General features: G+C 62.9%; 2 protein-coding genes across 3 annotated transcripts in view; both read left to right on the top strand.

The window, feature by feature from the left end:
- The first annotated feature begins 256 nt into the window (after positions 1 to 256).
- On the top strand, positions 257 to 8,000 carry SARS1 (seryl-tRNA synthetase 1). Of its 2 annotated transcripts, XM_082296339.1 has the most exons (11): positions 257 to 447; positions 2,552 to 2,622; positions 2,788 to 2,868; positions 3,415 to 3,573; positions 4,006 to 4,149; positions 4,436 to 4,591; positions 5,342 to 5,563; positions 6,116 to 6,245; positions 7,107 to 7,264; positions 7,352 to 7,481; positions 7,555 to 8,000. In XM_082296339.1, exons 1-11 carry the CDS (start codon positions 312 to 314, stop codon positions 7,707 to 7,709), a joined length of 1,542 nt encoding a protein of 513 aa, XP_082152465.1. In that variant the 5' UTR covers positions 257 to 311; the 3' UTR covers positions 7,710 to 8,000. The 2 variants fall into 2 exon arrangements, with proteins under 2 accessions (XP_082152465.1, XP_082152464.1); XM_082296338.1 differs by having other exon boundaries at positions 7,107 to 7,481.
- A 1,387-nt stretch (positions 8,001 to 9,387) lies between these two features.
- The window catches only part of CELSR2 (cadherin EGF LAG seven-pass G-type receptor 2), a gene marked incomplete at its 5' end in the record, with an annotated part of 30,493 nt that continues 20,457 nt past the window's right edge, over positions 9,388 to 19,423 (top strand). The window contains 6 exons of the mRNA XM_082296092.1: positions 9,388 to 13,147; positions 15,793 to 16,440; positions 17,007 to 17,229; positions 17,800 to 17,915; positions 18,337 to 18,425; positions 19,037 to 19,194. Of these exons, the coding sequence (XP_082152218.1) occupies positions 9,388 to 13,147; positions 15,793 to 16,440; positions 17,007 to 17,229; positions 17,800 to 17,915; positions 18,337 to 18,425; positions 19,037 to 19,194 (4,994 nt within the window). The remainder of the gene's footprint in view (positions 13,148 to 15,792; positions 16,441 to 17,006; positions 17,230 to 17,799; positions 17,916 to 18,336; positions 18,426 to 19,036; positions 19,195 to 19,423) is intronic.

Genomic DNA, 19,423 nt, shown 5'->3' with positions numbered 1-19,423 from the left:
CCCGCTCCCCGATTCCCCGGTCCCCCATTCCCCGCCCCCCACTCCCCGCTCCCCCATTCCCCGGCCCCCCCATTCCCCCCCATTCCCCCCCATTCCCCGGTCCCCCATTCCCCGCCCCCCATTCCCCGCCCCCCATTCCCCCCTCATTTCCCCGCCCCCCCGTCCTGCTGCGCCACCTCCAGCCCACCAGGGGGCGCTGCTGTCCCCGCCCGCACCGCCCCGGCCGCGCCCCTTGTGCGCACGCGCGCGGAGCCGCTGCCCCGCCGCCGTCCCCGCCGCAGTTCCCGGTGCCGCCGCCGCCATCGCCGGTCATGGTGCTGGACCTGGACCTGTTCCGCGCCGACAAGGGCGGAGACCCCGCCATGGTGCGGGACATGCAGCGCAAGCGCTTCAAGGACCCCGCGCTGGTGGATGCGCTGGTGCGAGCGGACGGCGCCTGGCGGAGGTGTACGTGGGGAGGGGGGGGAACCTCCGGGCTGGGGGCTGGGGGACCCCGGAGGGCTCGTGACGCCCTTGTCACACGCGAGCATGTCCCCCCTCCCTGTGCCTTTCCCCGTCAGCCTGGTGACCGGGCCGCAGGTGATGGGACCCCCCCACACCGCCCCTCCTCGGGGGATCCCCTCCCCCTCTCCCGCTCTCCCTGCTCCCTGAGGACCTGGAGCCGGCCCGCACACTGATCCCCGAGCCGCCTCCTGAGATGGGGTCACCTTTAGGGGGCTCTTTCCCACCCCCCCCAGCTGTTTGGTGGTTCCTCCCCAGCCCTTGGGGATCACCTCGGTGGATCATCGCTCTCTGGGACTGGACCCTGTGGGTAGATCGCAGCGGAGACCGAGGGTTTGTCCCTGGGTGGATCCCCCTCGTCCCTAATCCCTGGGATTGAGGTGGGAGTTCTCCCACTAGACGCGCCTTCCCTCCTCCCAGGCTGGGGGGCAGATCCCAGGTTCCCCTTAAACGGCACATGGATCCCGTCCCATTGCGATCCCCAGGGATCCGCTCCCTGCACTGCCGCAGGATCCATCCTAAGAAGTGCTACGCACAGATTTGGGGTACACCTACACCTGGGCGGCTCGGGGGAGGCAGGAGCCGCCTCCCCGTGGCTCCCGGCGGGATATGAGGCAGTGGGATCCGCATCCAGCTCCGTCCGTCGGTGCCGGATGTGGAGAGGGGTGTGGAGGGCGGCGGGAGGGGTGGGTACCCCCAAACCCCGCCGTTCCCAGGGCACCCAGCATTCCACTGCTGCGGGATGAAAGCGGCGCTCGGAGCTGCCCTTTAATGCGTGCGCCTTGATGTCCTTGTGGGATCTTGCCTGGGCGTCCCTGGCTCCAGCCGTGCCCTCGTTTTACCCCTGAGCGCTTCATCCCACGGGATCGCCCGCTTCCTAGCCCCGTTCCCGCGGGCTCTGTGTCCTCGGGACGGCGGTGCTGGAGGATGGCGGGGGCTGCAGGAGGTGACAGGGTGACGCGGGCTGCCGGGACGCGCTGGCTGATGCAATCCCGCGGCGCCGGTGCCGTGGAGCCCGTGCTGTGCTGTATCCTGTTGCGTGTTCCCTGGCTCTGGATCATCCCCTGCGGACTGACCCCTCCCGCTGATGGGGTGGCACGTTCTCGGCGTTGGGTGTCCCCAGTTTGAACTGCCCCAGGTCCTGGGCTCTGCCCCTCCCGGCCCTGGGGTCACAAAGGGGATACATCCATGCTCCCCTCATCCAGCAGCCCCTGAATCTCGTCACCGTGGCCCCAGATCCCAGGATCTGCTCTCTCCTTAGCAGTGCCATCCCGCTGAAGGAGGGGTTTCATCACAATGTGGGATCCCAGCGCAATGTGAGGGTCCCATCCTGGCAGGGGGGTCCCAACCTGATGTAGGGGTCCCAGCACAGGGGGGCTCCGAGCCCGTGGAGGGGGGTGGCCCCATCCTGGCATGGGGGTCCCAGTGCAGCATGGGAGTCCCATGCTTTTGGGGGGTTCCATCCTGGTGTGAGTGTCCTAGCCCAGCACTGGGAGGGCTCCCAGTGCAGTATGGGGGTCCTACACTGATGTGGGGGGGTCCCATATTGGTATGGGGGTCCCAGCCCAATGTGGGGGGTCATAGCGTGGGGTGGGGATCCCATTCCAGTTTATGGTTCCCAGCCTGGCATGGGACATTGAGCCCAGTGTGGGGGATCCCATCTTGGTGTTGGGGGTCCCATCCCCTCATGGGGGTCCCAATGTGGAGGTCCTATCCCAGTGTGGGGGTCCCAGCCCAGCATGGGGAATGCCAGTGTGGGGTTCTCAGAGTTGGGGTGTCCCATCCCAGCGTCGGGAGGTCCCATCACTTCATGAGGGTTTCCAGCCTGGCATGGGGGGTCCCAGTGCAATGTCACTCCAGGGGTTTTCCAATGCCATCCCTACTCCCTGCGGCTCTCCTTGCAAAAACCCCAGGGCTGGTGCCTGTGGGTATTCCTGGAGCTGCCACCCCCACTCCTGCTGCCATGGGTGCTCCATGTCACCTCTCTGCACCAGATGGGCACCCCAGCCCCTCTCCCACTCCAGCTGACAGCCCCTGCCTTCCTTTCCAGGCAGGTTTCGTGCCGACAACCTGAACAAGCTGAAGAACCTGTGCAGCAAAACCATCGGGGACAAGATGAAGGTGGGGCACAAGGGCCCTGGGTCACCTCATGGTGGGACATCACCAACTGGTGACATCTGCCCTTCTCCCAGCCCTCCAGCCTCTCCCTTGTGTCACTGAGGGATGTTTTCCCCCTGGAATTCTACTCTTCAATTCTCCCAGGGTTACTTTTTCCTCCCTCTGCAGAAAAAGGAGCCAGTAGGGACAGATGAATCAGTACCAGAGAGTGCACAGAACCTGGATGAACTCACAGCTGATGTCCTGGGGGTGAGTGAGACCCCAACTTTCCCCACTGTGCCTACAGTTTGGCCAGAGCTTTGCCTGGAATTGCCCAAACTGGTGGCCTGAAGTGCCCACCAAATGAGGGGGGACTGCCTGAAGCCCCAGCTGGGAGGATCCTTTATCTCCCAGTCCCACACCAGCAATGGCCAACTCTTCCTCAGTGTCCTTGATCTCCCCAGCATCGCTCTGTGTCAGTCAAGGGCTCATCCCTGGGAATTGGAGCGGCCTCAGTCCTTCTGTGTCCTCAGTGTGTCCCTCCCTGCCTGCTTCCACCCCAGTTTGGTAGTCACCCTGGTTAATGAGTGCAGTGCTGGCTGCCATGTGAGCAGCTCAGGCCTTTCAGAGCCCAGCTTGTCACCCCTTTGTCCCCTCAGGCTGTTGTTGAGTGTGTCCAGCCCAGGGGCTCACTCCAAAATCTGTGGGGGTCTGGAATTCACCATGCTGGGTCTAGGATTCCCTTTGCTGGGCGAGCAGGCTCCCATTCCCGGTGGTCTTCTCCCTCCCCCACCTCATCTGGAGGTCTTTCTGCAGTGTCTCCAGGTATCCCAGATAAAAAAAATCCGGCTGCTCATTGATGAGGCCATCCTGGAGTGCGACTCTGAGCGTCTGCGGCTGGAGGCTGAACGCTTTGAGAGCCTCCGGGAGATTGGGAACCTTCTCCACCCCTCGGTGCCCATTAGCAATGATGAGGTGGGACACGGGGTCAGCAGAGCTGGGAAGCTCACAGTGGGAAGCAGGGGGCTCCCAGCAGGGTATCCCCCAAGCCTGGCTGGGTGGGCGGGTGAGGGAAATCTGCATGACAAGCTGGCATTTCCCACCGGGATCAGACAAAGAGCAGCTCAGACGACGCTGGGCACACCATTGTTGGGGGAATTCATGGGAAAGGCGCTTCCTGTGGTGGGGATGGGGTCTCCCTCTGCTGCCTCCATTCATCCACGGGAATATTTTGCCGTGGGAGCACAACTGGGCCAGGCTCGCTGCCAAGTGGCTGCACAATAAGCTATGGGCTGGAGTTTGAGCTCCCAAAGTGGGCCCAGTGTGGTTCAGGGACTGGTGTCACAGAGTTCCAGGGCACTGAGGAGGTGATGGGCTCCCGCTCCTCTTTTCTCTGGGTTCCTGCAGGATGTGGACAACAAGGTGGAGCGGGTGTGGGGCGACTGCAGCTGCAGGAAGAAGTATTCCCACGTGGATCTGGTGGTGATGGTGGATGGCTATGAGGGAGAAAAGGGCGCCGTGGTGGCTGGCAGCCGCGGCTACTTCCTTAAGGTGAGAGCTGTGACCCCAGGATGATCGGGATCAGAGGGGAACAAGGAGGGACAGGGGCCTTTGGTTTGCCTCTCCTGGGATGGATGATGGGAGCTTCCATGGTGGGGGTGTGGGATGGACTCTGACCACAGTGGTGCATCGGGATCTGTTCCTGCCAAGGTCTGGGGTGACGCTGAGCCTGGCAGCCATTGCAGCTCCGTGGACTCCGTGTCTCCTGGGCCCACTGAGCAAGGAGGAGTAGTCCAGCGGGGTGTGTGGTGACAGGCAGTGTGTCCCTTGTTCCCAGGGCCCGCTGGTGTTCCTGGAGCAGGCACTGATCCAGTACGCGCTGCAGAGCCTCCGTGCCCGGGGGTACACCCCGGTGTACACCCCCTTCTTCATGCGCAAGGAGGTGATGCAGGAGGTGGCCCAGCTCAGCCAGTTTGATGAGGAGCTTTACAAGGTGAGGGATTGCTCCAGATTTGGGACTGAACTTGGGAGCAAGCCACCCCCATGGGGTTGTGGGGAGGGAGGCAGCAAGGTCCCCTCTGCCCTGGCAAGGCTGTGGTGGTGGCAGTGCTGATGGCAGCAGTGGTTCCTTCCCCTCTCCTTGGGATCTGTTTCCACATTGTGATGGTGCGGATGTGGCAGGGAGGTGGCTTGTCTTTGGGGTCCATCCCCATGGGAAACACTTCATGGTGACACTGCAGTGACAAGGAGGTGGCTCATCTCGGGTCCATCTCCATGGGTGACACACTGTGATGGCCATGAGGTGACAAGGAGCTGGCTGGTCTCCGGAGTCCATCTCCATTGGTGACATGTGGTGACAAGGAGGTGGCTTATCTCTGAGGTCCAGGTTTATCAGTGCCACAAGACGGTGATGAGGTGACAAGGAGGTGGCTCATCTTCGGTGTCCATTTGCACGGGTGAGACACGATGGCAGTGCAGTGACAAGGAGGTGACTTGCTCTGGGGTCCATCTCCACGGGTGACATGGGTGACAAGGAGGTGGCTTTGTGATGGTGATGAGGTGACAAGGGGTCCATCTCCACGGGTGATACAGGTGACTTGTCCCTGCCATCAGCCCCTTTGAAGGACCAACAAACTCCTCCTGTGATGAACTCCCAAACCATCCAGCCCTGGAAAAACTCCCTGCTGCTCCCTGGAGGTGCGGGAGCAGCTAGAAGAGAGCCAGTGGCTCGTGTCCCCTGCAGGTGATCGGGAAGGGCAGTGAGCGGGCAGAGGACAGCTCCATCGATGAGAAGTACCTGATTGCCACGTCAGAGCAGCCCATCGCCGCCCTGCACCGCGACGAGTGGCTGCGGCCCGAGGACCTGCCCCTCAAGTATGCGGGGCTCAGCACCTGCTTCCGCCAGGAGGTGGGATCCCACGGCCGGGACACGCGCGGCATCTTCCGCGTCCACCAGTTCGAGAAGGTGAAGGAGCAGGGAGTGTCCCGGTAGGAATTCGGGTTGTACTGAGGGCTGCTGTGAGGTTCCAGCGGGAATTCAGGGTGTACCCAGCATCGGTGTGGGGTTCCAGTAGGAATTCAGCGTGTTCTGGTGGGAATTCATGGTGTATCTGGCGTCACTGCAGCGTACCCAGGAGGAATTCAGAGTGTTCCTATTGTCACTGGGGTGTTCCAGCAGGAATTCAGGGTGGGCAGGGGGTTACCATGGGGTGAACCTGCTGGGAATTTGGGGTGAACTTGGTGTCAACTGCAGCATTCCCAGTGGGAATTCAGGGTGTACCCAATGTCACTGCGATGTTCCAGTGGCGATTCAGGGTGTACCAGATGTCACTGTGGTATTCTGATGGGAATTAGGGTGTACCTGGTGTCACCACAGGTTTTCAGTGGGAATTTAGGGTGTACTGGGTGTCACTGTGGGGTTCCAGTTGGAATTTGGGGCTGTATCCAGTGTCACCGTGGGGTTCCAGTGGGAAGGGGGGCTGTACCAGATGTCACTGTGGAATTCCTTCTCCCACAGATTGAGCAGTTTGTCTACTCCTCCCCCCATGACAACAAATCCTGGGAGATGTTTGAGGAGATGATGGCCACAGCTGAGGAATTCTACCAGTCCCTCGGGATTCCCTACCACATCGTCAACATCGTCTCGGGTAGGGGCTCCTGTGCCACAGGGGGTCGAGGGGGACCCTGACCTGCTTCCCAGCATGGCAGTTCCTTGTCCCTGGCTCATTGCTGTCCCCAGCCTGAGGAGGAGGAAGGGAAGGGGACAGTTTGTTTTCTGTGGAATCCTCAGCCTTGCTCTGGGCCCGTGGGAGCGGGTGTGGGCACTCCTGTGATGGATTGTCCCTGCTGTCCCTTCCAGAAGGACAGTTGGAGTGTCCCAGCTCCTCCTGGAAATGCTCACCGGAAAATGATCTGGTTTAAAAGCTCCTGTGGCTGACTGAGACCCCTTTATCCCCTTGGCAGAGCAAGAACCCCACATCCCCACAGTTGAGCAGGAATCCCTCATCCCTGTGGCTGATCCCAGATCCCCATGGCACAGTCCCATCTCCCCGTAGTCAAGTGGGAAGCCCATGTCCGTGTGGCTGAGAAAGAGCCTCATGTCCCCATAGCTGAGTGGGAATCTCACATCCACATAGCTGAGAGGATGTTCATTCCTGTGACCAAGCAGGACCCCATATCCCCATGACACAGCAGGGACCCCATGTCCCTGTGGTTAGGCAGGAACCTGATGTCCTGTGGTTGAGCAGGAGTCCTGCATCCCCATGTCCAGGCAGGACTCCCACACCCCCACGTCCCCATGACCAAGCAGCAGCCGTGTGGCCGAGCGGGGACCCTACATTTCCATGGCTGAGAGGTAACCCCACATCACTATGGCAGAGCAGGAATCCATGTCGGATTGGCACCAAGTTGTGGGAGTCACTTTGGAGGCTTCACCCTGCATTCTACCCTGGGATAGGCAAATTCAGGATGGCAGTGGGACCCCCCGCTCAGCACTGTCCCCCCTCCAGGCTCCCTGAACCACGCAGCCAGCAAAAAGCTGGATCTGGAGGCCTGGTTCCCCGGCTCTGGCGCCTTCCGCGAGCTCGTCTCCTGTTCCAACTGCACGGACTACCAGGCCCGGCGCCTGCGCATCCGCTATGGCCAGACCAAGAAGATGATGGACAAGGTGAGGCTGGTGGGCATGGGGTGGTTCTTCCTGTGCTCCCTTTGCTTTCCCCGTGTCACATATGTCTCCCGTGTCCCCCTGCCACAGGTAGAGTTTGTGCACATGCTGAATGCCACCATGTGTGCTACCACCCGCACCATCTGCGCCATCCTGGAGAACCACCAGACCGCTGAGGGCATCCGCATCCCTGAGAAGCTCCAGAACTTCATGCCCCCAGGTAACATCCCCCTGTGCCCCCCTGTTCCCTGCTCCTTGGCAGGGGGCGTGACAGGGGTTCCTTGTTCCCCCAGACCTGCGGGAGCTCATACCATTTGTCAAGCCAGCACCCATCGAGCAGGAGCTCTCCAAGAAGCAGAAGAAGCAGCAGGAAGGAGGGGGCAAGAAGAAGGCAGGGGGAGGACGTGACCAGGTGCTGGAGGAGCAGATGAAGAACATGGGGGTCTGAGGGTGTCCCCCCGCACCCCAAGGACTTTGGGGGCCTCCCGAGTCATCTCACCTGCATCGCCAGGCTGTGCCCTTCACCATCATCTTCGCTTCGGAGGGGAGTCACCGTCCGTCCCCCCCGTGGTACAAAGAACTGACACTGTCAGGGCACTGCCCCTCTCCCTGTGTGTCCCCCCCTACCCCGCTGAGTGGAGCCGGGATCCGCCATGTGTCCGTCCCCCTCACGCTGAGTGGTGCCGGGGACACCCGTGCCCGTGGAACATGTCCCTCCTCCATCCAAAATAAAGCCAAGACCTGCTGAGCGGTGTGTTCTTGGGTTCCGAGGAGGGAAGGTGGGGGGGGGGGGGCGGGCAGCTCGGGGTGGGAGGAATCCAGCCCGGGGAGGTGTCTCCGTTGTACACCACCCTTCCCTCCCCGCCCTCCCTCCCTCCCGTCCCCTTCTCTCTCCCCCCTGCCAGCCCCAGACAAAGCCCCTTTGTGATGCAAAGTGGGGCCGAGGGCCCCCAGCCTCAGCCCCAGCTGCCGCCCGCCCCCCACCTCCGGGGTGGGGTGACACACGGGAGGGTTGCCCCCTTCCATGCCCATGCGGGGGGGCTTGGCTGCGCCCCGCTGCGTGTGCGTGGGAAACCCCCGGCTGCGCCGCGGGTGTCGGGTGGAACCGGCGGGGAGCGGCCCCGTGAGTCACCGGAGCCCCCGGCGGAGGCGGGGGGGTCTCGGCGCTCCAAGTGCCGCCCCGGCGCGGGGGGGCCCCTCCCCGGTACCCGTCCGACCCGTTCTGCCGGGGGGGGGCTCGACTCCGCGCCGCCTGCCCGCACCCACGCCCCGGGAACGGCGCCGGCTTGGGGGATGGCAGCACCCACGGACCGCGGGGATCCGCCCCCGTCTAGCTTCCCCAGTCCCTCCCAGTCTGGCCCAGCGCCCGCCAACATCCCCTGTCCCCCCCCAGTTTGCCCCAGTGTCCCCCAGCATCCCCAGTTCCTCCCAGCCTGGTCCAGTCGCTCCCAGTCTGTTCTATTGCCTCCGGATCGGGAGGGGGGTGCCACGGCGTGAGGGGACACGGACTCCCGTGTGTTGAGTCACGGCTGGCGGTGGGGACACGGGGGCTTGGGGGGGGCGTGGGTGTGTCACAAGGGCTGTGTGTGTCACACATGTGCTGTGTGTTTACACACATGATCTCTGTGCCGTGTCACACACGTGCTCTGTCTCACGTGTGTGCTCCGTGTATGTCACACATGTGCCGTGTGTCTCACATGTGCTCTGTGTGTCACATGCGTGGTTCCCGTGTCATATGTGCTCGCTGACGCCTGTGTGTCCTGCGTGTGCGACGCGCCTGTTCCCTGCAATGCACAGGTGTGTGCAAGGCCCTTCGCGTGTGCGTGTACATGTGTTACATGTGTGGCGCAGGGCGCACACGTGCTCCTCACATGTGTGTACGCAACCTGCGCGCGGGTGCGCGCTCGCTGCCCCCGCGCTGCCGCTGCCGGTGCGGGTGCCCGTGCGGGTGCCGGTGCCCGTGCGGGTGCCGGGGGCGGCGGCGGCGGCTCCTTTAAGCGCGGCCGGGCCGGTGAAGTGGCGGCTCCGCCCCAGCGGGCGCGCGCGGGCGAGGGCGGGGCGCAGGCGGCGGCGCGGGTCGCTGCGGGCACCGGCACCGGCACCGGGGGCACCGGGGGGCAGCGGCTATGGGCCCTCCGCCCGCCCGCCGGGCCGCGCTCCCGCTGCTGCCGCTGCTGCTGCTGCTGCCGCTGCCCGCACCGGGAGCCGCCACCGCCATCGGCTCCGGCACCCCCACCGGCATCAGCACCGGCATCGGCACCGGCACCGGCACCCGCACCCGTCCGTCCAGCACGCTCCCGGCGCCACTCCAGCTCCGCGGCGGCAGCGGGGACAGCGGCGGCTCCGGCGGCACCGGGGACAGCGGCGGCGCGCGGCCCCCGCCGAGCACCGGGGACAGCGGCGACAGCGCTGGGCCCGCACTGGCCGCGGGCGGCAGCGATGGGACCGCACCGGGCACCGGCTCTGCCGGTGGGGACAGCGGCGGCGGCGTTACGGGGTCCCGAGGTATCAGCGGCACCGGGGTTACCAGGGACACTGGAGGCACCGTGAATGCTGGAAGCACCTGGAAGCCTGGAGGCACTGGGGGCGCTGGAAGCACCAGGGACGCTGGAGGCGCCCGGGATACTGGAGGCACCGGGGTTACTGGAGGAACTGGAGACACTGGGAGCACCCATATCCTCAGGGGCACCAGAAGCACCAGGAATACTGGACACACCGGGGACACCAACATCCCCACGGACACCAGGAGCACTGGGAACATGCTGAGCACTGGGGATGTTGGAAGCACTGGGAGCACTCCAGTCCCCAGGGGCATCAGGAATTCTGAACTTACTGGGGAGACTGGGAGAGTCTCCAGAGACGCTGGAAGCACTAGGAAAGTTCCCAGGGATACTGGGAGCACCAGGGATACTGAACATAATGGGGAGACTGAGAAAGTCCCCAGCAACCCCAGGAACACTGTGGACACTGCACATGCTGGGAACACCAACATCCCCAGGGAGACCAGAGGCAGTGGGGATGCTATGAACACTGAGGATGCTGGGGAGTCCCAGACCACAGTGGTCCCCAGGCCCCCCATACCTCATCACCGCCCCCGCCGCAGCCCCAACACAGCACCTCAGTTCCAGCCCTCCAGCTACCAGGCCACGGTGGAGGAGAACCAGCCAGCAGGCACACCGGTGACACAGGTGACAGCACAGGACCCTGATGAGGGGGAAGCAGGCCGGCTGCGCTACGCCATGGCTGCACTCTTCGACAGCCGCTCCGATGCCCTCTTCACCGTGGACGCTGTCACTGGTGCCATCAGCACTGCTGCACCGCTGGACCGTGAGAGCAAGAGCACCCACGTGTTCCGCGTGACAGCAGTGGACCATGGGACACCCCGGCGCAGTGCCATGGCCACACTGACGGTGACGGTGAGCGACGCCAATGACCACGACCCAGCTTTTGAGCAGCCAGAATACCGGGAGAGTGTGCGAGAGAATCTGGAGGTGGGCTATGAGGTGCTGACAGTGCGGGCCACTGATGGCGACAGTGGTCCCAATGCCAACATCCTCTACCGCCTTCTCAATGCCGGTGATGCCAATGAAGTCTTTGAGATCGACTCCCGCTCAGGCGTCATCCGCACCCGCGGCCCCGTGGACCGGGAAGCGGTGGATGCCTTCGAGCTGTTGGTGGAGGCCACAGACCAGGGCCAAGATCCAGGTCCCCGGAGCGCCACGGCCACTGTCCGCATCACTGTGGAGGACGACAATGACAACGCGCCGCAGTTCAGTGAGCGGCGTTACGTGGCGCAGGTCCCAGAGGACGTGGTGCCCAATGCAGCAGTTCTGCGGGTGACGGCCACTGACCGTGACAAAGGCAGCAATGCACTGGTGCACTACAGCATTGTCAGCGGCAACACCCGTGGGCACTTCTACATTGATGCACAGACAGGCACTCTGGATGTTGTTACCCCCCTGGACTACGAGGTCACCAAGGAGTTCACCCTGCGGATCCGGGCGCAGGATGGTGGCCGCCCACCTCTCTCCAACATCAGCGGTTTGGTTACCATCCAAGTGTTGGATGTCAATGACAACGCACCCATCTTTGTCAGCACGCCCTTCCAGGCCACCGTGCTGGAGAATGTCCCCGTGGGCTACTCCGTCATCCATGTACAAGCCATTGATGCCGATTCGGGTGACAACAGCCGGTTGGTTTACACCCTGCTAGAGACCGGCACCGGCTTCCCCTTCACCATCAACAACAGCACCGGGTGGATCGTGGTGGCCTCTGAGCTGGATCGGGAGGTGGTTGATTTCTACAGTTTCGGGGTGGAGGCGCAGGACCAGGGCACCCCCCCAATGGCCTCCACAGCCAGCGTCAGTGTCACCGTCCTGGATGTCAATGACAACAGCCCTGAGTTCACCCAGCGGGAGTATGGCGCCCGCCTGAATGAGGACGCAGCAGTGGGCACCAGTGTCCTGACCGTCTCTGCCGTCGACCGCGATGCCAACAGCGTCATCACATACCAGATCTCCAGCGGCAACACCCGCAACCGGTTCTCCATCACCAGCCAGAGCGGTGGTGGGCTCCTCTCCCTTGCCCTGCCCCTGGACTACAAGCTGGAGCGGCAGTACCTGCTCACCATTGCTGCCTCAGATGGCACCCGGCAGGACACTGCCCAGGTGATTGTCAATGTCACCGATGCCAACACCCACCGCCCCGTTTTCCAGAGCTCCCACTACACCGTCAACATCAACGAGGACCGGCCAGTGGGCACAACAGTGGTGGTCATCAGCGCCACAGATGAGGACACGGGGGAGAATGCCCGCATCACCTATGTGATGGAGGACAGCATTCCCCAGTTCCGCATTGCTGCTGAGACTGGTGCCGTCACCACCCAGATGGAGCTGGACTATGAAGACCAGGTGTCCTACACCTTGGCCATCACGGCACGGGACAATGGTATCCCGCAGAAATCTGACACAACTTACCTGGAGATCCTGGTGAGTGATGTCAATGACAATGCACCCCAGTTCCTCCGCCATTCCTACCAGGGATCCATCTACGAGGACGTCCCCCCCTTCACCAGCGTCCTCCAGGTCTCTGCAACTGACCGTGACTCAGGGCTCAACGGCAGGGTCTTCTACACCTTCCAAGGGGGTGATGATGGTGATGGTGACTTCATCATTGAGTCCACCTCGGGCATTGTCCGCACCTTGCGCCGTCTGGACCGGGAGAACGTGCCGCTGTACTCCCTGCGGGCATTTGCCATGGATAAGGGGGTCCCGGCCCGGCGGACGCCAGTGGAGATCCAGGTGACAGTGTTGGATGTCAATGACAACCCACCTGTGTTTGAGCAGGATGAGTTTGACATCTTTGTGGAGGAGAACAGCCCCATTGGGCTGGTGGTGGCCCGAATCACTGCCACCGACCCCGACGAGGGCACCAATGCCCAGATCATGTACCAGATTGTGGAAGGCAACATCCCCGAGGTCTTCCAGCTGGATATCTTCTCTGGAGAGCTCACCGCCCTTGCTGACCTGGACTATGAGGCCAAGGCCGAATACATCATGGTGGTCCAGGCAACCTCGGCACCACTGGTCAGTCGGGCCACTGTCCACGTGCGGCTGCGTGACGCCAATGACAACAGCCCCCAGCTCAAGAACTTCGAGATCCTCTTCAATAACTACATCACCAACCGCTCTGGCAGCTTCCCCGGGGGCGTCATCGGTCGCATCCCTGCCCATGACCCCGACATCTCCGACCACCTCACTTACGCGTTTGAGCAGGGCAATGAGCTCAACCTCGTGCTGCTGGACCCACACAGTGGGGACCTGCGCCTCAGCCCGGCCCTGGACAACAACCGCCCACTTGAGGCTGTCATGAGGGTGTCTGTCTCTGGTAAGATCCCCACCCGTGAACGGGGCTTTGTGGAGGGAGGTGCATGAGGTTTGTGTCCACCCCTATTTCTGCATGGGGGCGAGGTATTATGGGGGTCTCAGTACCCTGTTTTGGCTGCCCCCACCCTCCAGTTCAGAAGGATCTGGACGATGTATTGTGGGGTCCCATCATCCCACTGTGGTGTTTTGGAGTTGCACCACGTGGTTGCCTCCACCCTCCAGATCTAGGGGAAGGGGGGATAATGGGATGCTCTGCCCTCCTCACAGCCCAGACATCCAATCTGGAGGCAGTTGGGGTGCCTAGCACCCCCTTTGCTTTCCCCAGCTCCTGGGCTGTCCAGAGGTGGTCCTGGCACTTCTCTGTGTGTCACTGAGCAGGGTGGGGCAGGACCCACTGCATGTACTGGGGGAGCAGAGGCTGGTGTGTGCCAGCGGGGTCCTGATACCCTTGGGGGCTTGCTATGGGGGTCTGATGGGTGAATCTGGGAAGGCTCAGGGTGCAGTACAGGATTGGGGGAGGCCTAGCATCATAATGTTTGTGTTTCCAGGAGACTCCACTGCTTGAATTCAGGGCAGGAGACACAGGGCCTGGTCTGTGTATTTGGGGGGGGGGGGGGGGGGGGGGAGGCACCTCAACCTCCACTGAGAGGCCCCCAAACCCAGTGGGGGTGGTCGCAAGATAAGGGGGGCTGTGCTATCAGTTGTCACCACTGTTTGGGCTGGGGGGTGTCCAGGAGGTGCTTCTGGGGGATGGGGGTCACCCCAAGGTGGGGGAACATCTCCTTGGCCACCCCCAGGTCAGGGGGGGAAACTGGGTCACAGGCCATGCCTGATGTCCATTGTCCCCAGCCACATGGCCCCCATCAACCCCCAGCTTCCCCTAGCTGGGGTCCCTGCTCTGGCCACACAAAGCAGGGGGCCCAGGGCACAAAGGGTGGGGGCAGGGAGCCCCCCGTGCCCCCCCCCCCCAAGCGCAGGGGCAGCCGGGAGGGGAACAAAAGGTCCAGCCATAGCTGGGCCCCCGCAGCTGCAGCCATGGCAACCTTCCCCCCGCTGGCCACTGGCCACCAGTCACTGGCCACAGGCCACTGGACAGCCCTGGCCTCTGCCACCCCTGTGGCACCCCCTTCTGCCTGCTTGGCCCTCCAGCTGTCCCCATGCTCCCTTCATCCATCTGTCTGCCCACTCCCCATCTGTCCTGCGTCTCGCTGCCCTTGGCCAGGGGGAGGACAAAGAGAAGGAGGAGGAGAAAGGTGGGTGCCCCAGTGCTGAGCAGAGATTTTGCTCCCCCAGCCCCACAACCAGCACCAGCCCTGCAACCAGCACCAACCCCATAACCAGCACCAACCCCATAACCAGCACCAGCCCCACAACCAGCACCAACCCCATAACCAGCACCAACCCCTTAACCAGTGCTGGCTCCCTAACCAGCCTCAGCCTCACAGACAAAACCAGCCCCGTAATCAGCCCCAGCCCCATAACCAACCACCATCCCCATTCAGATGCCCCCACCCCACAGTGTCCAAGCAGGATGGGCACCCCATGACCCACACTGTCCCCATTCCACAGTGGCCAAGCAGGTCAGGTCCCCCACAGCCAACACCATCCCCATCCCACTGTCCCCATCCTGTGGTGGCCAAGCAGGATGGGTATCCCATCCTGCCAGTGTTGTCCCCATTCCACAGGTGGGACAGGAGCCCCATGACCAGTGCCAGCTCCATTGCTAACACCAGCCCCATCCCGCTGATCCCACCCTGCACTGGCCAAGTGGGATGGGTACCCCAAAACCAGCACCAGCCCCATAATGAGCACCAGCCCCATTCCACTGTCTCCACCCCAGTGGAGTGGGATGGGTACCCCAAAAGCAGGGCTGTCCCCATTACATAGGGGTCAAGCACATCAGGTCCCCGATAGCCACTGTTGTCCCCATCCTGCTGTCCCCATTCCATGGCGACAAATCAGGATGGGTGCCCCATAACCAGCATCAGCCCCGTAGCTGGCATAGTCCCCATTCCAGAGTGGTTGACTGGGACAGTGGCCCCATAACCAGTGCCATCCCCATGACCACCTACAGTGCTGTTGCCAACACTGTCCCCATCCCATGGTGACCAAATGGAATGGGCACCAACAGCCAGCACCAGCCCCATAACCAGCACCGTCCCCATTCAACAGTGGCCAGGTGGGACAGGAGCCTTGTAACCAGTTCCAGCCCCATTGCCAACACCATCCCCATCCCGCTGTCCCTACCCTGTGATGGCCAGGTGGGATGGGCACCCCAAAAACAGCACCAGCCCCATAACCAGCACCAACCATATAACCATCACTGTCTCCATTCCTTGGTGGCTGAGTAGGAAAGGTCCCCCATAGCCTGCACTGTCCCCACCTGACAGTCCCCTTCCTTGGTGGCCAAGTGGGATGGGCACCTCCTAGCCAGTATTGTCACCATTCCACAGTGGCTACATGGGCCGGGTGTTTCATGGTCAGTGCTGTCCTCATTCTATGGGGACCAAGCAGGTCAAGCCCCCATAGCACCATCCCCATCCAACAGCAGCTGATTGGGTTGGTTGTCCCATATCTAGCACAATTCCCATCCCAGAGTTGTCCATTGCTGTCACTGACCCCCTCCTGTGTCCCCCTTTGTCCCAGATGGTGTTCACAGTGCGACAGCGCAGTGCACGCTGCGGGTGACAGTGATCACAGATGAGATGCTCAGCAACAGCATCACCCTGCGCTTGGCCGACATGTCCCAGGAACGCTTCCTGTCCCCCCTGCTCAGCCGCTTCCTGGAGGGGGTGGCCGCTGTCCTGGCCACCCCCCGCCACCGCGTTGTCCTCTTCAACATCCAGACGGACACAGACGTGGGGCCGGCGCGGATCCTCAATGTCAGCCTCTCCGCGCTGCTGCCAGCCGTGGTGCCGGGCGCGTCGCGGTTCTTCTCATCGGAGGAGCTGCAGGAGCGGCTGTACCTGAACCGCTCGCTGCTGGCGGTCACCACGGCCCAGCACGTCCTGCCCTTTGATGACAACGTGTGTCTGCGCGAGCCCTGCGAGAATTACATGCGCTGTGTCTCCGTCCTGCAGTTCGACAGCTCCGCGCCCTTCCTCGCTTCCGACACCATCCTTTTCCGCCCCATCCACCCCGTCACGGGCCTGCGCTGCCGCTGCCCGCCGGGCTTCACCGGTGACTACTGCGAGACCGAGATCGACCTCTGCTACTCCAGCCCCTGCGGCAGCAACGGGCGGTGCCGGAGCCGCGAGGGCGGATACACCTGCGAGTGCCACGAGGACTTCACTGGTTAGGGCCACTGGCCAGCCCTTCCTCATAGTGTCCATCCTCATCTTTCCTCATCCGCCTGCTCTTCAGCCCTCCCTCCCTCCCTCCCTCCTCTCGTAGACTGGTGCCACTGGGGCCATACCCCCTACCCCCACCCTGGGACTCCAGCCCCCACGGGACCCCCTGGTGGGGGGTGCCAGTTAGGTGGGGGAGGGGATGTGAGGGGAGGAGGTGTCTCTGGGTTTCCATGGCAATGGGAGGTGGTTGCCATGGTGATAGAGCTGGGGATAAAGATGCTGGGGGGGGAGGGAGAGGGGATCCCCACTCTCCCACCCCCCAATTTAGGGTGCTTGGTGTCACATTGGGGAGCCCTGTAAATGCCTGGGGGAGAACTTGGGGGTTATTGGGGGGTGGGGAGGGGAGAGGACCCCCACTCCCAATTTTTGGGGTGCTGATGCCATTGGGGTGTCACACAGGGGAGCCCTGCAAGCTGAGCACCTGGGGGGGGGCACTCTGGGGTTAATGGGGAGGTGTGGGGGGGAGATGGAACTCCTCACCCTAGTTTTGGGGTTCTGGATGTCACACAGGAGAGCACTGTGAACTGAGTGCCCGGGGGGGCCGCTGCACCCCGGGGGTCTGCCGAAATGGGGGCACCTGCCTGAACCTGCTGGTGGGGGGATTCCGGTGCCAGTGCCCCCCTGGGCACTACGAGAAGCCCTTCTGCACCATGAGCACCCGCAGCTTCCCCCCACGCTCCTTCCTCACCTTTCGTGGCCTCCGCCAGCGCTTCCACTTCACCCTCGGCCTCACGTGAGCCTGGGGGAATCTGGGGAGGTGGGAGGTGATGTGTGCCCTCGTGAGTGTCACATGGGGTGTGGGGTAGATGGTGATGGGTGCCCTGTTGGCATGAGATGAGGTGATGGGGTGTGAGGTGATGGGTATCTTGTGGGCACTGTGTGGGTGGGGGTGATAGGTGCCCCCATTGGCATCATTTGGGGTGTGGGGTGGTGGGTGTCTCAAGGGTGTCAGATGGGGTGGGGGTGCCCCATTGGCATCATCTGGGATGGGTAGTGATTGGTGCCCCACTGGCGTCATACGGGCTGTGGGGTGATTGGGTGTGGGGTGATGGGCACCCTGAGGGCACAGGGTGGGAGCAAAGGGTGTGGGTGACCCCTTGGCATGGGGGACAGTGGGGTGGGGGGCACCTTGTGGGGCAGGGGCTGATGGGTACCAGCATCTCACAGTGGGTACAAGGTCACGGGGCAGGGGGTGAGAGGTGTGCCTCAGGGGCACAGCAGGGTCAGGGGGTGCTGGGGAGTGCCTGAGAGGCATAGTGGGTTTGGGGAGTATTGGGGCACCCCTGGCACTTGTGCCCCCCAGGTTTGCCACACGGGAGCGGGACGGGCTTCTGCTGTACAATGGGCGCTTCAACGAGCGGCACGACTTCGTGGCACTGGAGATTGTGGATGAGCAGCTGCAGCTCACCTTCTCAGCAGGTACGTGCTGCTCCTGCCACGCCCTGGCACCGCGCCCTGGCACCGCACCCTGGCACCCTTGTGGGCACTGTATCCTTCACTGCATTCCTCACTTCATCCCAGACATCCCATCCTGGCACTGCCTGGCACTGCATCCTGGGCATCCCATTCCTGGCACTGCATCTCTCACTGCATTCCTTACTGCATTCCTCACTGCACTCCTGGCATGCCATTCTTGGCACTGCCTGACACTGCATCCCGGGCATCCCATCCCTGACACTGCATCCCTGGCACTGAATCCTGGACATCCCATTGCTAGCACTGCATCCCCTGCATCATGTCCCCAACACTGCATCCTTGGCACTGCAACCTGGGCATGCCATCCCTGGCACTGCCACCCCTCCTTCCCGCTGGCTGTGTCCCCCTGACGCTGTGCCTGCAGGTGAGACCACCACCACGGTGTCACCCTTCGTGCCTGGAGGTGTCAGCGATGGGCAGTGGCACCGGGTGCAGCTGCACTACTACAACAAGGTGGGGGAGCAGGGGGCATGGGGGGCACAGTGGTGGGGAGTGTTTGGGGACAGAAAGAGGAAGGGGAGATGGAGGGGAAGGGTGGGGGACTGGAGAGATGGGGGGGAGCAGGTAGGGGGTTTGGGGGACCTAAAGGACCCCTAAGGGATGTGCCCACCCATGGGCGTCCCGAGGGATGGGGATGGGAGATAGAGGAAGAGGAGAGGGGGGTGTGGGGGGGACAGGGGTGTTGGAGGGGTGAAGAGACTAGAGAGGAGATTTAGGGGACTCCAAGGGACCCTCAAAAGATGCCCTCATCCATGGGGACCCCACCCACTTCCCCACCCATTGGACCCCCGAGAAACCCCACCTATCTCCCTCACCTGTGGGGACCGCCAAGGAATTGGGATGGGGGGATGGAGGAAGAGGAGGTCAAAAGGATGGGGGCTTGGGGGGATGAAGGGGACCATTGAAGGGTTTAGGGGGGGCTGAAGGGTGGGTGGCAGGTGGGCTGGAGGGACGTGGGAGCTCAGTGAGGGTTGAGGGGCCAGAGGGCAGGAGGAGGATGAGGAGTGGGAGGAAGGCTGCGGGATGGGGGTCCTGGGCCCCCCGCCTGATGTGGGGCCCCCCAGCCGGTGGTGGGGCGCTCGGGGGTCCCGCAGGGCCCCTCAGAGCAGAAGGTGGCTGTGGTGACTGTGGATGACTGTGACACGGCCATGGCCCTGCGCTTCGGCCCCCGCCTCGGCAACTACTCCTGCGCTGCCCAGGGCACCCAGACTGGCAGCAAGAAGTGAGGGGGGGCCTGGGGATCCCATGGGTGGGGGTCCCTTGAGGTACCCATAGAGGGGTCCCTTGGAGATGAATGGTCCCTGTGGGTGAGGTACCTTTGGAATCCTCACTGGTGAGAGGTCCCTGGGGGGTCACGGGTCCCTATGGATGGGGGGTCACTGGAGGTCCCCATGGGTTGAGGTGGGTTCTCTTGGGGTCCCCATGCGTTGGTGGGGGCAGGGAGTCCCTTG

This window comes from Coloeus monedula (assembly GCF_965178545.1).
Source record: "Coloeus monedula genome assembly, chromosome: 23".
Classification (NCBI taxonomy): Eukaryota; Metazoa; Chordata; class Aves; order Passeriformes; family Corvidae; genus Coloeus; species Coloeus monedula.
The sequence above is the reverse complement of the archived record's forward strand: the minus strand, read 5'-3'. Positions and strand labels throughout refer to the sequence as shown.

Bases quoted from the DNA above. Each gene is read 5' to 3' on its own strand.
- SARS1 (XM_082296338.1), top strand. From the start codon at position 312: ATGGTGCTGGACCTGGACCTGTTCCGCGCCGACAAGGGCGGAGACCCC. The intron at 3,574-4,005 runs GTGGGACACGGG...GGGTTCCTGCAG, and splicing joins TGCCCATTAGCAATGATGAG to GATGTGGACAACAAGGTGGA. The intron at 4,592-5,341 runs GTGAGGGATTGC...TGTCCCCTGCAG, and splicing joins TTGATGAGGAGCTTTACAAG to GTGATCGGGAAGGGCAGTGA.